Source organism: Phyllostomus hastatus, unplaced genomic scaffold (assembly GCF_019186645.2).
Source record: "Phyllostomus hastatus isolate PE091 unplaced genomic scaffold, TTU_PhHast_1.1 phas_contig_58, whole genome shotgun sequence".
NCBI classification, from domain to species: domain Eukaryota; kingdom Metazoa; phylum Chordata; class Mammalia; order Chiroptera; family Phyllostomidae; genus Phyllostomus; species Phyllostomus hastatus.
Genome location: NW_025333916.1, coordinates 39,896,595 through 39,920,011, shown reverse-complemented (window position 1 = coordinate 39,920,011; position 23,417 = coordinate 39,896,595). Strand labels below are relative to the sequence as shown.

Sequence of the window (23,417 nt, the reverse complement as noted above, 5' to 3'; positions counted from 1 at the left end):
CTTGTGTCCAAGGAAGAGGAGAGAAGCCCTGGCAGCCAGGAGCTGGCCAGGCACCCACAGCTAGGTCTCGGTGTCCTTCTTCTGAACATAAACAACCCATAAACTGTTACCATCACGCAAGGCATCACACTCTGTGAGGATGGGTCAAGGCAACATCAAGACCCCTCCATAATCATGTCTGAGCACGGGCACAGCACGAATGTCGTCTGAGTCACAGAACTGGTGACGATGGCCCCCTGTCAGCCTTGCCCTGTCCTTCCCTCCTTCTAGCTAAGGATCTCTAGATGCTCAGTCACCCAATGTCCCCTACTTCCCGGTAGCAGCCAATCTAGAATGAAGCCTTTCTCCCTGGAATCTGCCCCAAAGCACCTAACAAAAGCCCTAATTCTAGTCTATTCTAACATCATCTTAGTGAAATACCTCACGGTCCCACAGTGTGGGTCCCTGTTTCTCATTAGGAGCCATAAGTCCAGCTTTGTTCAGCCACAGATGGGACCCTGGTGGGCTTGCCTAGATGATGTTGGCATGGCCAGCAACTTGCTTTTTGAAAGATACTCTTCCTGAATACACCCGCTCCTACTATATGATCCTATGTCCATTAAGAAACTAATCCATAAAGCCCTAAGATTAAGTGTTCTCTTCCGTCTTAGATAACTTGCATTTTATATTAGATAATTCTGCTCCCACATCATTGCCTAGGACAAACAAAGGCAAGAACCAATGCTTGAAACTAGCGTGCAGAGCAGATCTATGACGAGACATCTTGGCTCAGTGTAACTTTGAATAAGCTGCGAACCTTAGACAGTTGACCACGGTTCCATGCACTGACGTACTTGTGACCTTGGTCAGGTCACTAGATGGTCTGACCTGACTTGTCAATCTGCACAATACACCTGGGGAAGGCTGGGTAGGGTTCTTTCCCATTCTACAGTGTGATATGCATATGTTAAAAATATCTTTAAATACCTTCTCCCACAGCACCTTTCTAAGCCATATTATATTAGATTTTACTAAGACTTTCTTTAAGGAAGTTTCTCTGTTCATTGTTATCTGAAATTAATTGTGTTGTGATTCTTTGGAGAACCAAGATGACAGAGATGAAATCATGTATCTGAAACATATATCGTAGGACTAAAATTAACCATGGATGTCACTAAGTGATTGCTATCACCAAGACTGGACTCTGCTTACCAATCAATCAGCCCTGGAGCCTACCTTGTAAAGACACCATGACAGGTGCGTGGGACTGGTTCTCACTTCCAGAAACAGGAAGCCTGTTCCGGAATCTTAAGAGATGGTGTTCCTGTATTTACAGTGTATCTACTATGTAATTGTGGCTTCTCACAGAAGTTCAGAATGTTTTCAGAAACAGAATCGTTAAAAACACTATTTTTTCCACAGAGACTATCAAGTGATACACTTAGTTAATTTATAAGAAAGTCTGTGATTTGTACACAGTATATTTCCAGTTCTTTATGTAGCATTAAGTTCCCTTTTATGTATACAATGTCTATGTGCACGCACGCACACACACACACTCAAATTTTGAGGATAATCAGAGCCTTTGTGCCTTTTTCTTAAATTAATCTAATTTGAGCCAAAATCTTGATCTTCTGACATCAATGAGTTAACACTGCTGCTTAAACAGACTTGAATTATGCACCCCTAACCTGGATCTTGGCCACCAAATTCTTTCCCTCTTGTTCTCACTCAGGGTTCACAGGTCCAGGTGATTTTTCTAAGGAGCACTATAGGAAGTTAATTTTAAAATAGGCACATAGTCATAGAATATAGACATTTTCCATAAACTCATTGTGGCTTACAGGGTAAAGTTTATAGGTAATAATGTGTTGTTCAGCAAACAGAGCCTGTTAGAATTTCAAGGGCAACTAAATTCTTATATGTATGAAATTAATTTTTTATGGTGGAGTATATTTTTGTTGAAAAAGTCTAGTTACATTAATTAATAAATAAATAGTGTTTTAAAGTGACTTGACAACAAACAGGTATCACAATACAATTGTTAATATTCTTTGTAATCTAATAACCTTTTAGAACTTTCAGGTCTTCGATAGAGGCAGAAATTCACTGGTACTTAAACTACATGTGATTAAAAATGATAAATAATAGTATACATTTCAGGTAATCATTTTACATTATTTTCCCTGTCAACTCCTAATAAATTGAAGTAAAGAAGTCCATTGCTTGGCTGAGATTCATTTAGAGTACCCAGTACCCATAATCATTCAGAAATAACCAATTTCTCATTATTTTACTGTTTCTACTTCAGCAGGAAACTGCTATTTGAAATTGTTCCTTCTTATTCTGAAGTAATAAATGCTAATCCCCCAAATAGGGTTCTAGTCTGACCAGCCCACCCAGTGGCCCCTGGTTGGGCCTGAGGTGGAACATTGGGTAGGGAGATAAGTAAAGGGTGTCTATCAGAGGGATTCAATGAGCATCTCTTTTGAGCACAATCATATGCAACCCATCTGGGAATGCTACTGCTCTGCTTTTGAATGCGTTCAGACTCCCTTGCTACTCTGTGCCCTCTGCTGGGCCACCACCATTCTTCACCCACTGGTCTCCTCCCCTCATTCGACATGCCAAGCACACCCCTGCCTTGTTTGAGGTCTAGCTGCTGCTCAAAACATGCCTTCTACCTGGCACTACCTGTAGGTCTCTGTCCTGAGGCCACCTTCTCAGTGAGGTTTTTCACAGTCGCTGTGTTTACAGTAACAACCCCACACTCACACACACCCTTACAGCCTTTCTCTGTCTCTCTCTTTCTCCCCTTTCCTCCCTCCATCCCTCCGTCTCTCTCTCTTCAGTCCTGCCTGGGTCTACCCTGCTTTGTTTTTCTCAACATACTTGTAATAGTTTCTTGTGGCTGCTGTAACAAAGGACCACAAAAAACAACAAATTTCTGTCATATTAAGTCACCAAAATCTCATTCAGGGGACCAGAAGACCAAGATCCAGGTATGAGCTTAGCTGATTGCTTCCAGGGGCTCTGAAGGAGGGACCATCCCAGGCCTGCTTCCCTCTTCCTGGTGGTGGCCAGCAATGCTCAGCGTCCCTTGGCCTGCAGCCGTAGCCTTCCACTGTCTGCCTCTTCCTTCTGTGTCTCTGTGTCCTTTTCTGTCTCTTATGGGGACACTCTCATTGGATTTTAGAACCACCCTCATATAGTAAGATCTCATCCTGATCCTTAATTACATCTGCAGAGACCTTATTTCAAATCAGGTAACATTCTGAGGTTTCAAGTGGATGTGAATTTGGTGGTGGTGGCTGGGGCAGTGGGGGGCACAATTCAACCCCAGTACACACTATCATGTCTCAAATAATGGACTTTGCTCTTTTAATAATAAATTGACAGTTGCCATTAGAAACTACATTCCCTGAGGACAGGAACCTTTGCTCTGTTCAGTACTGTATCCCTAGGGGCCCCTCAGTGAGCCTTGGCTGGAGGAGTGAGTGTTTCGTGGCTGAATCCTAAAAGGAGGCAAGCAGCCAGGCAGCTTGTGGGACTAATCCTGAAAGTAAAGGCTTGTGGGCCTCCCCGAAATAATCTGAAGGTTAGGGATGTTGAAGTTCTAGGCAAACATGAGGAAGTCAGAGTAAATCAGTAGAGAAATCTACCTGATAATCACAGAGAGGACTCCTAGAGGCATGAACTGGAGGTGGTGCTTCTTGGAATGTCGTGCTCAGCTCCCTCCACCTCCTCCCCTCTGTGGGGTGGTCTTTTCCAGGCTCAGAAGGGCCATATTCTGGGGCCAGATAAACCTCTGCATTTGTTTCCTTATAATAAATTAACATACAATTGATGATGTGAAACAACACACACTCGTTCCCTTACAATCCGAAGTCGGGCTCACTGGACCCTAATTGTGGTGGTAGTAGGGCTGTGCTACCTCTAAAGGTTCTGGGGGAAAAGTCCTTTTTCTCATCTTTTCCAACTTCATTCCTTGCATGCCTGGGCTCTGGGGCCCTTCCTCCACCTTCGGTGTTATATTGCCTTCTTATTCTGTGCAAACTTTGTTTTGCCATATAGTTCACCTTCACAAGGGTCCAGAAATTAGGCCCTGGATACTTTTGAGGGCCATTATTCAGCTTACTATAGCATCCTAATTAGAGACCTGCCACAGATATTGAAGCAAGTATTAAGTCCCAGATTCTTCCCTCCTGATTTCCTAGTGCTCGAAGTGGTGGCCATTCTGTCTCTTCCTTTAACGGGAGCTGCCCCTTCTCTCCTACATTAATTTATCTCCTAGAACAGGGCCACTAGTAAGGAAAGAGAAAAATTCAAAACAAATTAAGCAAATAAGATGACCTCATGCTCATATTTAAATGTTTCTTTCATGTATTTGATTTCTAATTTCGGTTTTGTCCTATCATCATAGATGGTCTGTGGGAGTTGCCACAATCTTTTGTGAAAAGGGAGGATAGAATTTATAGTCCAGACTTCAGGTGAGAAGAGGAAGGAGCTGCGGGCTGTGAGTCCCAGAGCAGTTCCCGTCCCCTTGGGCTGAGCTGTCTCCAGGCAGGGAGCAGGGCTGCAGCTGCATCAGGAGACAGGTCTAGAAGTCCTGCTGGAGGGAACCGATGCTTCCTGCGCAGTTCTGGGAATTCCATCTCCTCAAGATGTCAAGCTTGGAGAAAGCTGCTCCTTTCTAAAAACTGTAACAATTGAGCTTGCTTTCTAGACAGCCGTAATTTTAGTTTGACTGTTTATGTAAAAGCAAAGCATGTTTTTCAACAGGATTAACCATATAGGGCAGCTTTTTTTGTTTTGCTTACAAACTCTCTACAAATGAGGATTAAGACATTAATGCTTGCACATGTTTATCATTGGATGTTGGTTAACAAGAATTAAAATATCTCCATTTTGTCATTACAAAAAAAATCCTCTAATTTATTTCTATGACCACCACCTCTGTACCCCCCCAGCCCTACCAACAAAACCAAATCAAGGGCAAGACACACCACCTCACGGCTCTGAGTGTAAAAATTAAAGCCAGTGCTGTCTTTCATATGGTTTGTTAGAGTTCAAAAGTTTAGAGATGATTGATTTTCATATGTTCAAGTAACGTCCTTCCCCCCATGGGGGTGACTGACACAGCGAAGCAAGCACTGTTTCTCTGACAGGAAGCTTTGCAGAAAATTGTATTTTGAATTCCCAAAGGCTCCGGGTGTCCTGGGCTCCTTTCAGGGCAGAAGAAAGTGTGATACAATGTTGTGACAGGGCATCAGCTCTTTTGTGGCAGTGCCAGCATCACACAGTAACAGATTTCAAACTGTTTGCTGTTTTGCTCTGTGCTGAGCACATCGTAGTTTTAACAACCCAGATAGTCCCTGGGAGAGTGAGGATTTAGTCACAATATTGGTGGTCTGTATGACAAGTTTTAATGGAGAAAAGGTTACATTTGCATATCCTCCAGTTCCATTAACATTTCTCAAGTGAAGCCCAGTAAGGATGAGAGTTACGAGTTTGGCATCTTTAGGAGATCTTAGATGGCTCTTATTTCTTATTCTTCTCTTCTTCGTCTAGTTACATTTAATACTTGACATTTCTTGAGGGCCCACAGTATGTTCCAGATAGTTCAACTATATTATTTCTAATCACCCCAACAATACTCCAAGGTAGGAATTATTATCTCAATTTGCCAGATGAACTTAATGAACAGACATTCTGAGAAGACCTCGCATGCCAGCAGTGGAGAGCCTGCAGCCAAGGCAACACGGGGGAGCCCAGGGCTGCAGGAGGGTTCTTGGTGGAGCAAGATGTGAACTAGCTCTGACTGCATGCAGAGAAAGCTGTCCACCACTGCACTAGGCCTCTGAAGAGGGGTCGGGGAAATAAAATCATTACCTAATGGCACATATTATTTTTTTGTTTAGTTTGTTTTTTTAATGAGAGTTGACATTCAATATTATTTTATATTAGCATCAGGTGCACAGCATCGTGGTTAGACACCTTGTATGATTTATGCAGTGGCTTCCCAGTAAGCCTAGTGCTCCCCTGGCACCAGACGTAGTCATCACAGTATTATTGGCTGCATCCCTGTGCTGCACTTTACGTCCCAGGGCTGTTTTGTAACTGCCAGTTCGTACTTCCTAATCCCTTCACCTTTTTCACCCAGTCCCCCGACCCCCAGCCCCTGGCAACTGTCAGTCTGTTCTCTATCTCTATGACTCTGTTTCCATTTTGTTCATTGCTTTACTTTGTCCCCTGGATTTGACATATAAGTGAAATCACATGGTATTTGTCTTTCTCTGGCTGATATTTCACTTCGCATGATACCCTCTAGATCCTTCCATACTGTTGCAAATGGTAAGATTGTGTTCTTTTTTATGGTTGAGTAATATTTCATTGTGTATACATACCAAATCTTCTTTTCCACTCATCTACTGATGGGCACTTGGGTTCTTTCCATACCTTGGCTATTGTAAATAATGCTGCAATGAATATAAGGGTGCATACGCCTTTTCAAATTACGGTTTTGGATTTCTACAGAAACGGTTAGGTGATATGGACATTTTTAAATTTTTGAGGAACCTTTATATGTTTCCATAGTGACTACACCAATTTGCAATATCACCAACAGTGCATAAGGGCTCCCTTTTCTACACATTCTCACCAACACTTGCTGTTTGTTGATTTATTGATGGTAGCCATTCTAACACGTGTGAGGTGGTATCTCATTGAGGTTTTAATTTGCATTTCTCTGATGATTAGTGACATTGAGCATCTTTTCATATGTCTTTTGCCCATCTGTATGTCCTCCTTGGTGAAGTATCTATTCAGGTCCCCTGCCCATTTTTTAATTGGATTTTTTTTTTGTAATCTGGAGGAGTTTATTTTTGGTTTTGAGTTTATAATTTTTTAAATATTTTTAGTTTACTGCCCATGTTTTCTTCTAGGAGTTTTACAGTTTTAAGTCTTATATTTAAGTTTTTAATCTATTTTGAATTTATTATTATATATGATATGAGAAGATGGTCTAGTTATAATTTTTTGCATATATCTGTCCAATATTTTCAACAACATTTATTGAATAGACTGTCTTTACCTGATTTTATGTTCTTGCCTCCTTTGTTATATATTAATTCACCTTTATAGATACAGATTTATTTCTGGGCTCTCTGTTCTGTTCCATTGAGCTATGAGTCTGTTTTTATGCTAGTGCCATGCTGTTTTGATTACTATAGCCTTGTAATATAGTTTGATATCAGTTAATGTGATACCTCCAACTTTGTTCCTATTTCTCAAGATTGCGGTGGCATTTGGGATCTTTTGTGGTCCATATAAATTTTTAGATTATTTGTTTTAGTTCTATGAAAATACAATGCATATTTTGATAAGAGTTACATTGACTCTGTAGAGTACTTTGGGTAATATAGACATTTTAATAATTTTTATTCTCCCTATACTTGAGTATGGTTTATACTTCCATTTATTATTACCTTCTTTAATTTCTTCAACATCTTATAATTTTCTGAATACAAGTCTTTTATCTCCTTAGTTACATTTATTTTTAGGGTTCTTTTTAATGCATTTATAAATGAGATTGTTTTCTTAATTTATCTTCTTAATAGTTCATTATTGGTGTATAAAGTGAAAATTATTTCTAAATATTAATTATATATACTGCTACTCTACTGAATTCATTTATCAGTTCTAATGGTTTTTGGTAGACTCTTTAGTTTTTATATACCGTATCGTGTCAACTGCAAATAAATAATGACAATCTGGATGTCTTTTCTTTCTTTCTCTCTCTCTCTTTTTTTTTTTTTTTTGGTCATTGCTGTGGGTGGCTAGGACATCTAGTGCTATGTTGAATAAAAGTTTTGAAAGTGGACAACCTTGTCTTGTTCCTGATCTTAAGGAAAGTGCTTTTAGCTTTTCTCTGTTGAGTATGATATCAGCTGTGGGTTTGCCGTTTATAGCCTTTGTTATGCTGAGGTATGTTCCCTCTATTCCCACTCTGCTGAGAGTTTTTTTCATAAATTGATCCTGAATCTTGTCAAGTGCTTTTTCTGCATTTATTGATTTGATTATGTGATATTTTATCTGTTATTTTGGTAATGTGGTATATCATGTTATTTTGTCTGTGGATATTGAATCAAACTTGCATTCCAGGAATAAATACCACTTGATCATGATGTATGATCATTTTAATGTATTGCTGAATATAGTTTGCTAATATATTGTTGAGGATTTTTGCATCTATTTTCATCAGGGATATTGGCCTATAACTTTTTTTTTGTAATGTCTTATACAGGTTTTGGAATTAAGATAATGCTGGCCTTGTAAAATGAGCTGGGGGATCTTCCCTCCTCTTGAATTTCTAGAAATAGTTTGAGGATAGGTGTTCACTCTCCTTTGAATGGTAAAATTCACTTGTAAAGTCATCCCGTCTAGGAATTGTCAAGAGTTTTTTGATTACCAAATTTATTTCATTGATTGAACTTGGTCTGCTCAAATTTTCTGTTTGTTTGTGTTTTTTTTTAAATTCAGGCTTGGAAGATTGTATGTTTCTAGAAATGTATCCACATCTTCCAGATTATCCAATTTGTTGGCACATAATTGTCCATGGTATTTTCTTATAATACTTTGAATTTCTATGGTGTCAGTTGTCATTTCTTCTCTTTCATTTCTGATTTTATTTACTTAGGTTCTCTTTTTTTTCTTAATGAGTCTGATTAAAGGTTTATCAATCTTATTTATATTTTCAAAGAACCAACTCTTTGTTTTATTGATCAATTGTATTTTCTTAGACTCTCATTTATTTTCACTTTGATCTTTATTATTTTGTTCCTTCTATTCACTTTGCACTTGGAGCTTTGTTTGCTGTTCTTTTTTTAGTTCCTTTGGATGTTACCTTAGATTACTTGAGATTTTTCTTGTTTCTTTAGGTAGACCTGTTTTGCTATGAATTCCCTCTTAAGACTGCTTTTGCTGTGTCCCATAATTTTGGTTTGTTGTGTGTCATTTTCATTTGTCTCGAAATATTTTTTGATTATTTTCCTTGATCTCAGTGTTAACCCATCCATTGTTTGGTAGCATGTTGTTTGGCCTTCATTTGTTTGTTTTGTGTTTTTTTCTTTTCTTGTGATAGATTTATAGTTGAATAGCATTATGGTCAGAGAAGGTGCTTGATATGATTTCAATCTTGTTAAACTTACAGAGACTTGTTTTGTGTCCTAATATGTAGTCTATCCCAGAAACTGTCCCATGTGCATTTGAAAAGAATGTGTATTCTGCTACTTTGGGGTAAAGTTCTCTGATGATATTGATTGAATCCATGTGAGTGTGTCATTTAAGGCTGCTGTTTCCTTGTTGATTTTCTGTCTGGAATATCTATCCATTGCTGTCAATGGGGTATTAAAATCCCCAGCTATGATCGTATTACTGTCAGTCTCTCCCTTTATATCCACCAAGATTTGCTTTGTAAACTTAGGTGCTCCTGTGTTGGGTGTATAAATGTTTACAAGGGTTATATCCTCTAGTTGGATTGTTCCCTTTATTATTACATAGTATACTTATTTGTCTTCTACTATAGCCTTTGTTTTAAAGTCTCTTTTGTCAGATATAAATATTGCATCTGCTGCACCCATGTGTGGCAGCTAAGAATCCAGAGTGACCTCTCAGCTGCACAGATTCCCCACTAAGGAACAAGAAATCTCAGACCCATTCCAGGCTCCCCAGTTCTGATCACCAGTGCCAGGAAGAGGAGCCCACACAATATGTGACTGTGAAAATCAGTGGGGATTTGTCTGGATAACATGGAATCTGCTAGAAACTGAGGCACCTTCCTAAAGGACTAGCACACAAACTCCTGCTCACCAGCAGTCACCTTGGCTCCGGTGGAAAGGGAGTGGCTTGGGGAGCTCCAGAGACAAACTGGGAGAACCTGAGTGGTGTGGCTTTGGGGCGAGGGCTGGACAGTTGGCTGCCATTGTCCCTGTGTTGTATTGTCTCAAGTGGCCAAAAGATGCTGTCTTTCCTGTGTTGAGCCTTCTCCTCACACCGCCAAATTTAAGTCTACATTGGCTTGGCCTGCAGAACTCCACTAGCTCTCCCTGTGACTCCTTAAGACTTGCCCTCCTCCTTGCAGCCTCCCCAAAATGTCATTAGAAACAGGACACAGAAACCCCAGTCTAAACATACTCTGTATTGGATCACCTTGTTGAGCAAGCATGTTATAAATCTTTCTCTCTTTGATTACCACAGTAGATTGGGCACAGGATTTGGCATCAGAGTAATTGGGGAAAAGCTCACAACTTGAACAGCTGGCTTTCTCCCTTCTAGCCTATAAAAATAGAATAGTCCCTTAGTGTTTTCTGGTCTTGCCTTCCATGAATCAAAAAAAGAGAATAATGCTGCTTATTCCATGTGATTTCATTTGGGGTAATGCCATAAAGTCCTATATGTAAAAATGCATAGTACACTATTAAGAACTAGATTTATACTAGTAATTGTTATTCTGAGGCTGCTATAAAGGATATATAATAGCCTTTTTAAAATGACCTTTTACTGAGGTGTATTCAGTTGGACATTATACCTATTTGAAGGAATATAAGTGTAAGGAGAGACACTTCTTTAGCTCATGGAAAAAAATGAGTTAAAAGGAGCCATCGTGAGAGTTCTGGTCAAGTCAGTGGGACAGGAGAGCACTGCACTCACACACCCCCGGGGCCGCATCTAACTCCCAGCTAGATTACATACCAGTCAACCCAGGTAACCGGGCAAAGACTGGCTGAACTGAAGTCCTATAACTAAAAATATAAAGAAGAAGCCACCTTGAGACTGGTAGGAGGGGCAGAGGTGCAATACAGGCTGGCCTCCTGTTCCCCAGACTCACTCCAGCCATGCCGAACACCTCCCCTTTCTCAGACCAACCCTCCTACAGCCTCGTGCCTTCACATGTGCTGTTTCCTGGCTGGTATTTGTCTTTTTCTGGACATTTGGTCCTATAAGCCACTCCTTGTCCTTAAGGATTAAGACCTTATTTGAAGAAACTGTATCATAGGCTGAGTTCTGGCCCAAAGGAGAAGCTTATTTTATTTCTTCTAGGCTTCCAGCTCCTCCTGTGAAGTCCATTTCCATGGGCAGTAAAAATTCCAAATAGAATCTCATCTAAGTGAAATAAAACTATCCTAGTAAAAGAGACTCGGGTATTATAATCATCCCCCCAAACTTTTTGCTGAGGGGTGGGTACTCCTTTAGCATTACCCTGTGAAATCGAGGAGAGCATTTGAAAACCTGTGTATACTCTTAGTGGGTGACAGTTGCCATGGCTAGGTCCATGGGAAATGGCGATTAGAATAAGCCAGAAGTAAACTATGTGGACACACCATTTGTTTCAACCCCATCCTGGAAAGCTGGCCTAGGCTAAGAGACAACTAAGTCATATGAAACACTGACTGACTGTTGAGTTTGGTCTGATCTGACTTTCTGATCTCTCTAGCCCCTTTCCCTCTCTCCCAGCACCCCACCCTCACAGTTTTCACTGCACCAAATGAGGCCTGGGACACTGTGGCTGCAGGCAACATTCCTTCATACCATGGGGAGTGTCCTTGTCCCCATAGTGAGGGAAGGGGACAGATAACAATAAATAATAATAATAAATAGAAGAGAATTTCAGGTAGTCATAAGTATCATGGATAAAACGGACCTCTAGGGTAGAAATGATGTGACGGATGGGGTTTCTTTGGCTAAAACATACAAGGAGATCCTCAAGGAGATATCTGAACTGAGACTTAATAAAGACAAGTCAGCACCATTCAAAGCCCAAGGGATGATGCCCTGCAGAAGTTCCCACGACTGGAGGTGGGAACAGGAAACTGCAGGTCAAGGGAGTTGGTGCAAGAGACCCAATGAGGTTTGGCAGTCGATGGTGTTAGAAATAGGCAAGGGTCCTGCCTGTGGGGCTTCCTAAGCAGATGTGAGGAGTTGGATACTGTTCTAAGTGCAGAGGCATGCTCATGAAGGGTGTAAGTCATAGAGTTTTCCCTTTGACACATTGATAAGACTGCTCAGGTTGGCAGCATGGGGTATCATTGTGTGTGTGTGTGTATCTTTATCTCAAGGAAAGTAAGAACCACTGAAGGATTTTTAGAACAAAGTGGCACATTTCTGTTTGTGTGTTTTCGTATTTTGATGACTTAGGTAGAAAGAATGGTGAGGTGAGATGTGACTGGCGTGGTGGGCAGGATGAAAGGGGAGAAATTGTCTGGGAGGGCGGTTGTGGGGATGGAGGAGACTCCCATTTAGGATTCCAGAGGTTTTAGGGAGATGCTGTCTGTGGTCTTTCTTCTGATCTATGACTGAGAAGCTTGGACCCCTTCTTTGATTCTTTGGAGTGTCCATCTGTTCTATCTGAGCTTGGGCTGTGTGTATATGCATCCAGGGAAGCACATTTTCCTACATGTAAGCTGGGGGTCCCTAAGACTGTCCCCCTGGAAGCCTTGTCCCAAAGATGTTCTTGATCTGTACCAGATAAGCCTAAAAGAATAATTACCACCTGGTTAATAAAACGGGCTGAAATGAATTCTTTATTAATCACTTTCCAATAGCACAAGCTTATCTGAATTCATCCTAGCCATCCAGTGGCTTAAATGGCACTTCTAATTTTAATTTACAGGTATTCTATAGATTCTTTATTTAATTTGTACCAAGAATATAATTTTAAGATGCTGCTATTAAAAGAAAAGGGATTGTGCTATCTCTGTTGTAGAGGTAACTGAGAGTCAGGCAACAGAAAGAAATTAAATTAAAAAGAAAAATGAGCTTCCTGTGTTTTAATCCAAAATTGTTTTCTACTGTGATCACATAGCCAAGAAAGTCAATAGTTTGTCCATTATCAGCAATCACTTAATTATATTTTGTAGAAAATGCATTACTTACTATATATCCTTTAGAAAATGTGTGTATGCTTACAATTTTAGATAAATTTATCAAATACTTAATGCATATTAAATTGAATGCTTTATCTTCCCAATAAAAACTAAGCCAGTTCAAAAGGAATTCTGTTTCGTCATGTCTCCAATAACTGTAAGGGAAACACCGTGTTCCAAGGTTTGCTTGACGACCTCTACCAGTTGTGATAAAGGAAAGATAAAGAGAACAGGTTAGAATCTACAAGGAAACTTTTAACCTTTGTCTGTTCCTTTCGCTCTCTCATTTTTCATGACTTATTCTCAGATGACAGCCCTGACCTGGCGTCCATAGGATGTGTGCTTTCGAGTTGTTTCTCCAGGAGCAGAGTGGTTGTTGCACAGCCTTCTCGCTTCTCTTCCTCCCTGTCCTTCAGATAAATAGTATGCCTCTGTGGCTCACGGGGTCAGGCTTTTATCTGTGGGATCTCAGGTGGCTTTTTTATTTCTCTGTTAAAAATTGACTTCCTGTTACATGAATAGAATTCAAACAGTTGGTCCTTTTAGCTCAATATTGTAACTGGTTGAACTGATTCACTTCATAAAAAATATTTACTTGTGTAATGGTATAGTCAACCTGATATTATAGAATGGATTTAAATATCTTAGAGCATATTTCTTTAAATAAACAACCAGCTTCTTGTAGTATCTAAGATATAAAGAGGGTACCAGAGAGAAATATATGATGGATGAAATTTATTAACATTGTGTGAATAATCTTAACTCTTAAATAATTTTATTTATAAATTCTTTTTTTATTTTTTAAGATTTTTATTTATTTATTTATTTTTAGAGAGGGAAGGGAGGGAGATAGAGAGAGAGAGAGAAACATCAGTGTGTGGTTGCTGGGGGTTATGGCCTGCAACCCAGGCATGTACCCTTGCTGGGAATCGAACCTACGACACTTTGGTTTGCAGCCCGCGCTCAATCCACTGAGCTATGCCAGCCAGGGCTATAAATTCTTAATGATACACTTTTATCCCCAGATATGATAACAATGATAACCATAAAAAGAATGATGCCATTAACCGCTGTTACGACATTTTGGATCGGATCCACTCAGTTATATTTTCTCGTGTCTGATTATTTAGGTAAACACTGTACCCGAATCAGACCATTGAAATAATGCATTAGAAAATAAATAACATTTTATAAATTATCCTTTTAAGTTCAAATGAAAATATATATATATATTAATAAAATCGGGTACCATTTTAAGTTATTTTTTCATACACACACACTTACATACTTACAAACCATTTACTTGTGGAAATCTTTTTAAATGGATTCATGTGTAAGAAAAGCAGGACAATCATTTGTGGAATATCCCATGTAAAGGTAACTGTGTGTCGGCAGTGTGGCAAGATTTCCCTCTCATGTTCTCCCACCTTCTTTTTGTTCAGAGAATTTGGATGGAGAGACCCGGAACTGCCTGAAGTGATCCAGATGTTGCAACATCAGTTTCCTTCCGTCCAGTCCAATGCTGCAGCCTATTTACAGCACCTCTGCTTTGGAGACAATAAAATTAAAGCCGAGGTAAGCACTCCTAGATTTTTCCAATGACCAGTGTCAAATTCATCATCACTGAGGTTTTTAGAGTAATGTTGGCAGGGGAAAGAAATAGGAAAAGTAAAGTTTGAAAACTTCAGTGCAAGACTGAAACACAGCACTTTCCACCTAATTAACTGGCAGGCCTCTCACACCTTCCTCTGTTTTAGTGCTCGAACACTGGGGAGTGGAGGACCAAGGCTAAGTGCGCTAGTAGTGTTAAGAGAGACAAGATTTTCAACTGCTGTACCTTGGGTGTGGCTTTCCTTTTCTTTGCAATTCCATCTCTGGAGATGATTCTGCCTCTAAATTCTAAAGAAGTACAAAGCATCGAATGTTGGCTCCTCAATTTACAACAACATTACTACACCCAATCTGTGTTATCGCCTGTCCTGCCTGGAAGACTCACTGATAGGATGGGAATTTTAAGCAATAAACCAGCTTTGTATTATAACCAAGAATTCTGAGCCATTCACAGACGCTTCAGTGGGTATAATTCAGATATGTGTTCCATTACAGGAACTATTTTCTGTGTCCATTGTGTAAACAATTGTTAATATGCTCTGTGTTTTGGAAAAATACATTAAAGTGCATAAATTATAGCATGCAGTATTTCTGGAAAATCACAGTGCTCAGCACAGCTCACTCTGACTTTTTAGACAAGAGGTAAGAATTTGCACATAAGAAGCTGAGTAATCATTAAAAATATTTTATGTTATATTTTATAAGTTATGGACTTTATAAGTTATGGATGTAGTTGCTTACATCCATAGCATGTAACAGTCCTGAGGATGAGTCTAAATTAGTTTGAGAGTGGAAAGAGATTTGAAAGTATAATTGCCATTCACTATAGATTTTGCTTGCTTGCATTGGGATGTATGTAGACTAGTCGCTTTTCATAGTTTTTCTGTCTCTTCCACTGAGACTCAAAGGATTTGATCCATGCTCATTCTAATCAAGAAAGTCATACTTCCTTGTGGAGTAAATATAGATCAGTGTTTGTTAATCAGGTGTGATTTGACCCAAGGGACTTTTGACAACATCTAGAGACATTTTTTGATTGTCACAATTGGAGAAGGTTGTGTGGTGCCTTGAACATCCAGTGGGTAAGGGACAGGGTTTCTGTAAGACACCCTATAATGCACAGGACAGCCCCACCACAAGGAATTATCCAGCCCCAAATGCCAGCAGCACGTAAATTGAGATTAAGAAAAATATTCTCCATTTAAGATAAATTTAAAATGTCAAAACATGCCACCTATTAAAATGACCTAAAAATAAATTAAACCTATGTGGCTCCTCTTCCAAATGGAAATTATCTTAATCATTCTCTGTTTTTAAAAGAAAACAAAATGGTCGTTCAAAATGAAGGACAGATTTCTGCTTAAGGGACCAGATACCATCACTTTTTGAAGATAACAATTTTGAGGGTTCCTGTAAAGGTCACAAAGGCATTTTATTTCATTGTTGGTTAAAGTTGGTTCAGGGGTGTTATATTACCCCCACAACAGTGGTATGCCCTCCATCTTCAAATTCATTCTGATGTCAAGTCTGATTAGAGCGCACACGTCTCAAGAGAGTACAAAAGGGTGGGTTACACACATAACGAGGCTTAACGGGGTGAGCAGGGTAGCTCCCAAGCAGGGCCAAACATGGCTTGAGAGAGCAGGAAAAGAGGTTAGCTTGGGATTTCATGGTAGTTATGGGGTGGGGGTGGGCAGACTGAGGTTCCCACATGTGGTTAGGGACTTAAGGGGTTCAAAGTCCTTGCAGATGTCACAGGAAGAAACACCTGGGCTTTCTTATCAATGTGCTCAGATATGGGCAGAGGGGAAGAGGGAGAGTGAGACTTAAAGGCTGTCAGAAGCCAAAGATCAAAAAATAGAGTCAGACTCTTTTTTATAAGAAGTCATGCCAGCAGGCAATACAGACATCGTGGCCTGGGGAAGTTCAAAGTCACTGGTCTGACTCTGCTGCATGATCCATGGACTGGCCTTGAAGCCTCTCCGTAGCAGTGAAGCCTGACAGCTGGCTGTAGACTTGTGTGTGGCCACATCAGAAGCAACCCCCCTCCTCTGGCCAGTGCCCTGTGGTAGACAGAGGCGGTGCAGTGAAGCGGAGACCAGCATGCACTTCAGTGTCAGACAGATACATCTTCCAGTGACACTTCCCTGCTCTCCAGCTATGTCTCCTTGAACAAGCTGCCTCAAATCCAAGTTCACTGGACCAGTAGGAAAACTTCAAGACAGAGTTTTGGTCTGCTGATTTATGGAAGTGAATTCTCAGCATTATTTCTATAAGATCAGGCATCATTTTGAACAAAGCTGAATGTCTAGGCTTCCTTTTATGAAAACTGTACAAAACACTGTAATAAAGAATGAGAAAGGCATTATTTATGAGGCCTCATTTTTATCTTTAAAAGAGGGATACTGATACCTCCACTGTAGAGTCTTTGTAGGGACTATAACTTAATGTATGCAAACTGCTTAGTGATGACACATTCATTCATTCACATTCTTTTTTTGGTCAGGAACTCAGCTAAGACACTCACATTACAATTGTATCTGGTGGGTGCATGTGTACGTCTGTGAGGACATGGTCCGGATGCCCTCCAGGTTGCCTGTGTCACCTCTCACTGCAGAGAAATTCTTCCAACGGCTGCACTTAAAGCAGTGGTTCAAATTTTGGGTGCCATTCCTCAGCTCCACCTCTTACAGGCTGCTAACACTGCCAGGACCTCATCATAATGTTCTCCCAGCACCCGGGAGTCTGGGATGAGGAGAAATGAAAGGGTGATACAGGGCACAGCCTCAAACCATGTTGACAAAATGAGATTGAAGTCAGTAAAACCCAAAGGAACAGGGAAAATGCAGAAAGGCTTAAATAAAATAAAAAATAAGCTACCTGGAGTTTCCCTTTTTCCTTCAATTGCGTAGGGAGCACACATCTGTTCACACAGGTACCCATGCATGCACACGCACAAATACAGATGTGTGACCTCTGATAGGGATTTTGCATAAACCTGTTCTGTTCTCTCATCCTAACTCAGGACCCAAATCATTAGTAATAGTCCTCTCTTTGTGACAGATGACTGCCTGTCATGTTTTCATATACATGTATTGATCTTTGTAATTACCTGTTGTCCAAATACTAATCTTGTAGGCACTAACCTTTCCAAATTTACTCAGTCTTTTAGTCTTTCTATTGCATTTTATTCAATTGATTTAGCTCTTCAGCCTCCGTTTCATTATTGGTATTGACTTTGCTCACACAATGGATAGGCCATTGAGCAAAAGACAGAATGAAATCTCCTGTATGTGGAGGGTCATAAATCATGCCTTTCTCATTCTTTATCACAGCACTTTGTGTGGTTTTCACATAATGAAGCCTAGAAATTCAGTTTTGTTCAAAATTATGCCATATCTCATAGGAATAAAGCTGAGAATTTACTTCCATAGATCAGCAGACCAAACAAAGCTCTGTCCTTAAGTTTTCCTACTGGTCTGGTGAACTTGGATTTGAGGCATTCATCAGGGAGGTGGGACTGAGGGGAGAGGGCCCTGTGTGGTTATTTCAGAACCACCAGTGACTAAGGCAGAGTCTGCAGTCTACTGAGTGCCCTGACCCAGGGTAGAACATTCCATTGTAAACACTTTGAATATCAGTGAGTATCCAAAAATCGGGATAGGAGAGTATCATATAAACAGGAGTTCACAGCCAGACTGAGTAAGATTAGAAGAAAAGCAGTTGAGGAAAAATTCAAACAGGTGAGGAAGGAGAAAACAGAAGGAAGGGGTCTGGGTCATTGCCACAGACACACCAAGTTTGTGCAGCTCATTTTCATGAGCCAGTGAATATCTGATATGCAAATGAGTCTTCCTACTCTCAGAGGCAGAGCCAGGATTGGCAGGGATGGATGTCAGTGATATTTGAACTATGCCTGCCATTTACACTGTCTCCTAAACTGTTAGGACTGTTATAATAAATTGAGAAATTGAGCTTTAGATAATCTAGAGAGTTAGTAGACATGAAAACTTGCTCATGTGTATGTACTACAAGCATTTTTAGGCAGCGCCTAAATGTTGATAACTTCTTAGTATTTTCATAAGTCCTTTCTTCATTCTATCTGGGAACTTTCCCTCAGTAAAGATATTAAGAACATCCCAATGGTTAGGGGACAGTACTAAGTGCCTGCCTTGGGTTGCAGTGATTTGAATTTATGTTCCTCCCTCCTGCATCTCCCCCTCCCCCATTTCTTCTCCTACCCACATCAGAGCACACCTGCTGCCTGGTACCCATAGCCACACCTGGACAGTCAGATACAAACAGGACATATATGTGCATGTGTACACTATATGGTCACATTCAAGGTGATATGTCTCCTACAGATTAAAAAAAGTGTTTGCCCATTTTCAAATGACAAGAATGGATTATTTTTAAAATATAAACACTTTAGTTCTGAGAGCATCCAGCCAAGATGAAGGCATAGGCAGAAATTCTTTGCTTCCTTGCACAACCAAAAGAAGGATAACGACTGATTTAAAAACAAAGAACAGCCAGAACTGCCAGAAAAGCATTTGCGTGGAAGTCCAACAACCAAGGAGTTAAACATTCATCCAGGCTGGTAGGAGGGGCAGAATTGGGAAGCTGCAGCAGAGATGGGAAGCTGGGACAGAGAAGACCCATGGCAAGGCAAGGTGGTGGACTATGCAGGTAATCCCACAATCGTGCCCAAATAAGCTGGGAGGAACAACTGAGGGGTGAGGCAGACTATGCAACCCAGGGTTCCAGAGTAGGAAACTAAAGACTCAAAATCCCTGGCCATAAAAATTATGTGGGGATTCTGATAGCCAGAGAAACTCCCAGCCTCATGGGATAGTTTGTAGGAGAGGCCCACAGGATCCTGAAACATACACAAACCCGCTCACCTGCGAATCAGCACCTGATAGGGAACAATCTGCTTGTAGGAAGCCAAAGAAGTGACAGAAAGTGGAACAAGAGAGAAGCAAGTGGCATCGTTTCCTCTCTGACCCCACAGACAGTGACACAATGCAGTGAAGTGGGTTGCCCCATCCTGGCAAATGTCCCTAACAGGTGCACTGAGACAAAGAAATATGGCCCAAATGAAAGAACAGATCAAAACTCCTGACAAAGAACTAAGTGATGAGGAGATAGACAACCTATTTGATACAAAGTTCAAAACACTGGTAATCAGGATACTCACAGAATTGATTGAGCTTTGTTGCAAAATGAAAGAAGAGATGAAGGCCTGAAATAAAAGAAAATATACAGGGAACCAACAGTGAAGGGAAGGAAACTGGGAGTCAAGTCAATGATTTGGAACAAAAGGAAGAAATAAGCATCCAATCTAAACAGAAGAAACAAGAAGCGAAAAAGTGAGAGGCTTTGAAACATCTGGGACAACTTTAAGCATTCCAACATTTGAATCATGGGGGTGCTAGAAGGAGAAGAGGAAAACTAAGAGGAAACTTATTTGAACAACTAATAAAGGAAAACTTCCCCAATCTGGCAAAGGAAATAGACTTCCAGGAAGTCCAGGAAGCTCACAGAGTCCCAAAGAAGTTGGACTCAAGGAGGAACATATCAAGACACATCATCATTAAGTTACCCAAGATTAAAGATAAGGAGAGAATCTTCAAAGCAGAAAGAGGAAAGGAGAGATTTACCTACAAAGGAATGCCCACAAGGCTATCGGTTGATTTCTCAAAAGAAACCTTATAGGCAAGAAGGAAAGAAGTATTCAAAGTCATGAAAGGCAGGTACCTACATCCAAGATTACTCTATCCAGCAAAGCTATCATTTAGAATGGAAGGGCAGATAAAGTGCTTGCCAGATAAGCTAAAGTTAAAGGAGTTCATCATCACCAGACCTTTATTATATAAAATGTCAAAGGTACTTAACTAAGAAATAGATAAAAAATGATGAACAGTAAAATGACAACAAACTCACAACTATCAACAACTGAACCTAAAAAACAAAAACTAAGCAAACAGCTAGAACAGGAACAGAATCAGAGAAATGGGCATCTCATGGAAGGTTATCAGTGGAGAGGGGAAGGGGACAATGGGGGAAAAGGTTCCAGGGAATAAGAAGCATAATAGATAGGCACAGAATAGACTGGGAGATGTTAAGAATAGTATGGGAAATGGAGAACCCAAAGACCTTATATGTACAACCCATGGACATGAACTAAGGTTGGGGGGATACTGGAGAGCAGGGAGAGGCCATGCAGGGAAGATGAGGAGAAAGGGGAGAGAAAAATTGGGCCAACTGTAATAACATAATCAATATAATATGCTTAAAAATAAATTTTTAAATATTTAAATTTATTTTATTATAAATTAGTAGATTTAATTAAAATTCTATATTAATATAATATAAATTTGAAATTTAAAAATTTAAATAATGTTAAAATATATTTTTTAAACATTAGACCAATAAATATAAGTCATAGACTGATGTATATTTATTGCTATTGAGGGAAATGACTGGTGACTACCACTGGCAATGATTTAATTTACTTCTTGGCCTGATTTTCTCTTTTTATATGAAAAATTATCTTCATCTATCAAATATGCAACCAAAGTGTTCTAAGTATTTGAAAGTCTTATATAGGAAACTTATGAAGTTCTAAAATAAGAGCAATTTTTATAGGCAATTAATGCTGAGTTCATTTTGCTAACTGCTAACAAACCTTTTCTCAACTGCCTTACCATCCTAATTCCAATAAAGCACTTTTTAAAAAAGATTTTATTTATTCATTTTTAGAGAGAGGGGGACAGAGGGAGAAAGAGAGAGAGAGAAACATCAATGTGTGGTTGCCTCTCGCACACCCCCTACTGGGGACCTGGCCCGCAACCCAGGCATGTGCCCTGACTGGGAATCGAACTGGCGATCCTTTGCTCAACCCACTGAGCCACACCAGCCAGGGCAAAACACTTTTTTTTTTAAAGAAATGGAGTTTTTAGTTGTAGTGGATAATAGAGTTTATCAACAGCCTGTTTTGTGTTAATGTGTTAATGAGGGAATCAAATAATAATAATGTATAGATCCTACCTTCAAGAAATCCACAACCTCCTGGAGAGACAGCATGTAAGCAGGGTGATATTACACCAGGTGTTAAGCACCATGGAAGGGCAGATCCCTGGCCTGGGACAGTGCTGACAGAAGCGTAAAACTGAGTCTTGTGGACTCAGAGAAAGCTTCCTGTGTCCTGTAGTGGTTATGATACAGAATTTTAAGTTAGAAGTTTCCAAAAGAGTTTAGCCTAAGTCATACTCACTTAGAATTAATGGAAGAGGACTCATATTTAAGGGCTTCTGTACTTTGGAGTGTGTGTGAGAGAGAGACAGAGAGAGAGAGTCCATGTGCATTGCCATATACTTTCAATATATTTGTACCATTTACACTAATTTTTTTCTAAATTGGCATTATCTTTGGTGATATTAACTAAAATGTAGAAATTAACATTTTATTTTATTGACTGATTTAGAACATTTCATATCTTTAAAAAATAATCTAGTCTTGTTCCTTTCTACTACACTTAAAGGGCTTCATAATTTTTACTTTATTCGTGATCCTTCCCGCCTCATATAGTTCAAGAGAAGGTGCCATCTATCTTTTCAGCTGATTATCTTTGAACCAATTCTTCTCTTTCCTTCGTCATAAATTGTTCAACATTTTTTGCAGAAGAGTCTCCGTTAGTTACCAGATGTCAGTAGACAGTATACTACCAGCTCACAGCACAGGCTCTGGAGCCAGGCTGCCTGCCTTTGAACCCTGGCTGCTTGACTACTTTTTAACTGCGTGATCTTGGACAAGTTTCTTTACCTCTCTGAGCCTCAGTGTTCCAGACTGTAAAATGTCAGGAGACTCCACATGACTTCAGAGAGGACACACAGAGACTGCCAGCCAGAGTGAGAGGTTAAGAAAGGGGGGTTATTGTCAGTATGTCACAAATATAAATTAAGGAAACCTCTTCCTAACAGTTAAGTGTAAAGCCAATGTCATAGTGTCATGGACAGAATGTCTGTGAGTACACTGCTTTACCTGTACTGTTCATCATCCACAGTTTGAAATCTGTTATAGCTATAGGGAACAATGAAAGCACGTGGCTCTATGTGGAGCCACTATTGAAACAAGTAGTTGCAACCACTGCCTTTAGCAAGTTGGAATCAAAGAACCATTCACACATGCAACATAAAAGGACACGTAAACATGTCCAAATGCTTAATACACTGATATTTTGGGAAAGTGGAATTAATGAGTATATTCATTCAATAGATATCCATTGAGCAGCCATGAAGTTCTAGGCTTTTTTCTTGGTGTTGATGATACATCAGTGAACAAACAATACTCAGATGAGTGGGGAGGGGGGGGCCGGGTGGAGCTAAACAAATTAAGACCTAAATCTATTATACGTCAGATGGTGTTAGTGGCCCTGAAGATACAGCACAGCATGGTAATGGGGGCGGGGTGGGGGTCTGGGTGGGGATCCACTGCTATTTTACAAAACGTTGGTCAGGAGAGTCATCTCTGAGAAATGGTGTTTGCACAGAGCAGCGAGGCAGTGAGAGAAAACCACAGAGTGAGTTCTCTGAGCAGGAGGGTTCCCATGCATAAAGCACAAACAAATGGGAAGTAGGGGTGAGCCAGTTTGTGCTCCCGGAGTCCGGAGTCCATTAATCCCCTGGGACTGCCGTAACAAAGTACCACACAGGGTGGCTGGAAACAGCAGATTTCCTCCTCCACACTTCTGGCAGCCAGAAGTCCAAGATCAAGGTATTATCAGGGCCAGGCTCCCACTGAGGCTCTGGTAAAATGCTTCCTTGCTGCTTCCTAGCTTCTGGTGAGGCCCTCAGTCCTTGGCTTGTAGACACATCACTACAGTCTCTGACATCACATGAC

The 23,417-nt window shown here is 40.2% G+C and overlaps 1 protein-coding gene across 3 annotated transcripts in view; it reads left to right on the top strand.

The window, feature by feature from the left end:
• Positions 1-23,417, top strand: part of CTNND2 (catenin delta 2) — an 830,908-nt gene that overhangs the window by 578,056 nt on the left and 229,435 nt on the right. For all 3 annotated transcript variants that reach the window (XM_045848256.1, XM_045848255.1, XM_045848257.1), the window contains one exon: positions 14,345-14,477. In XM_045848256.1, coding sequence (XP_045704212.1) covers positions 14,345-14,477 — 133 coding nt within the window. The remainder of the gene's footprint in view (positions 1-14,344; positions 14,478-23,417) is intronic.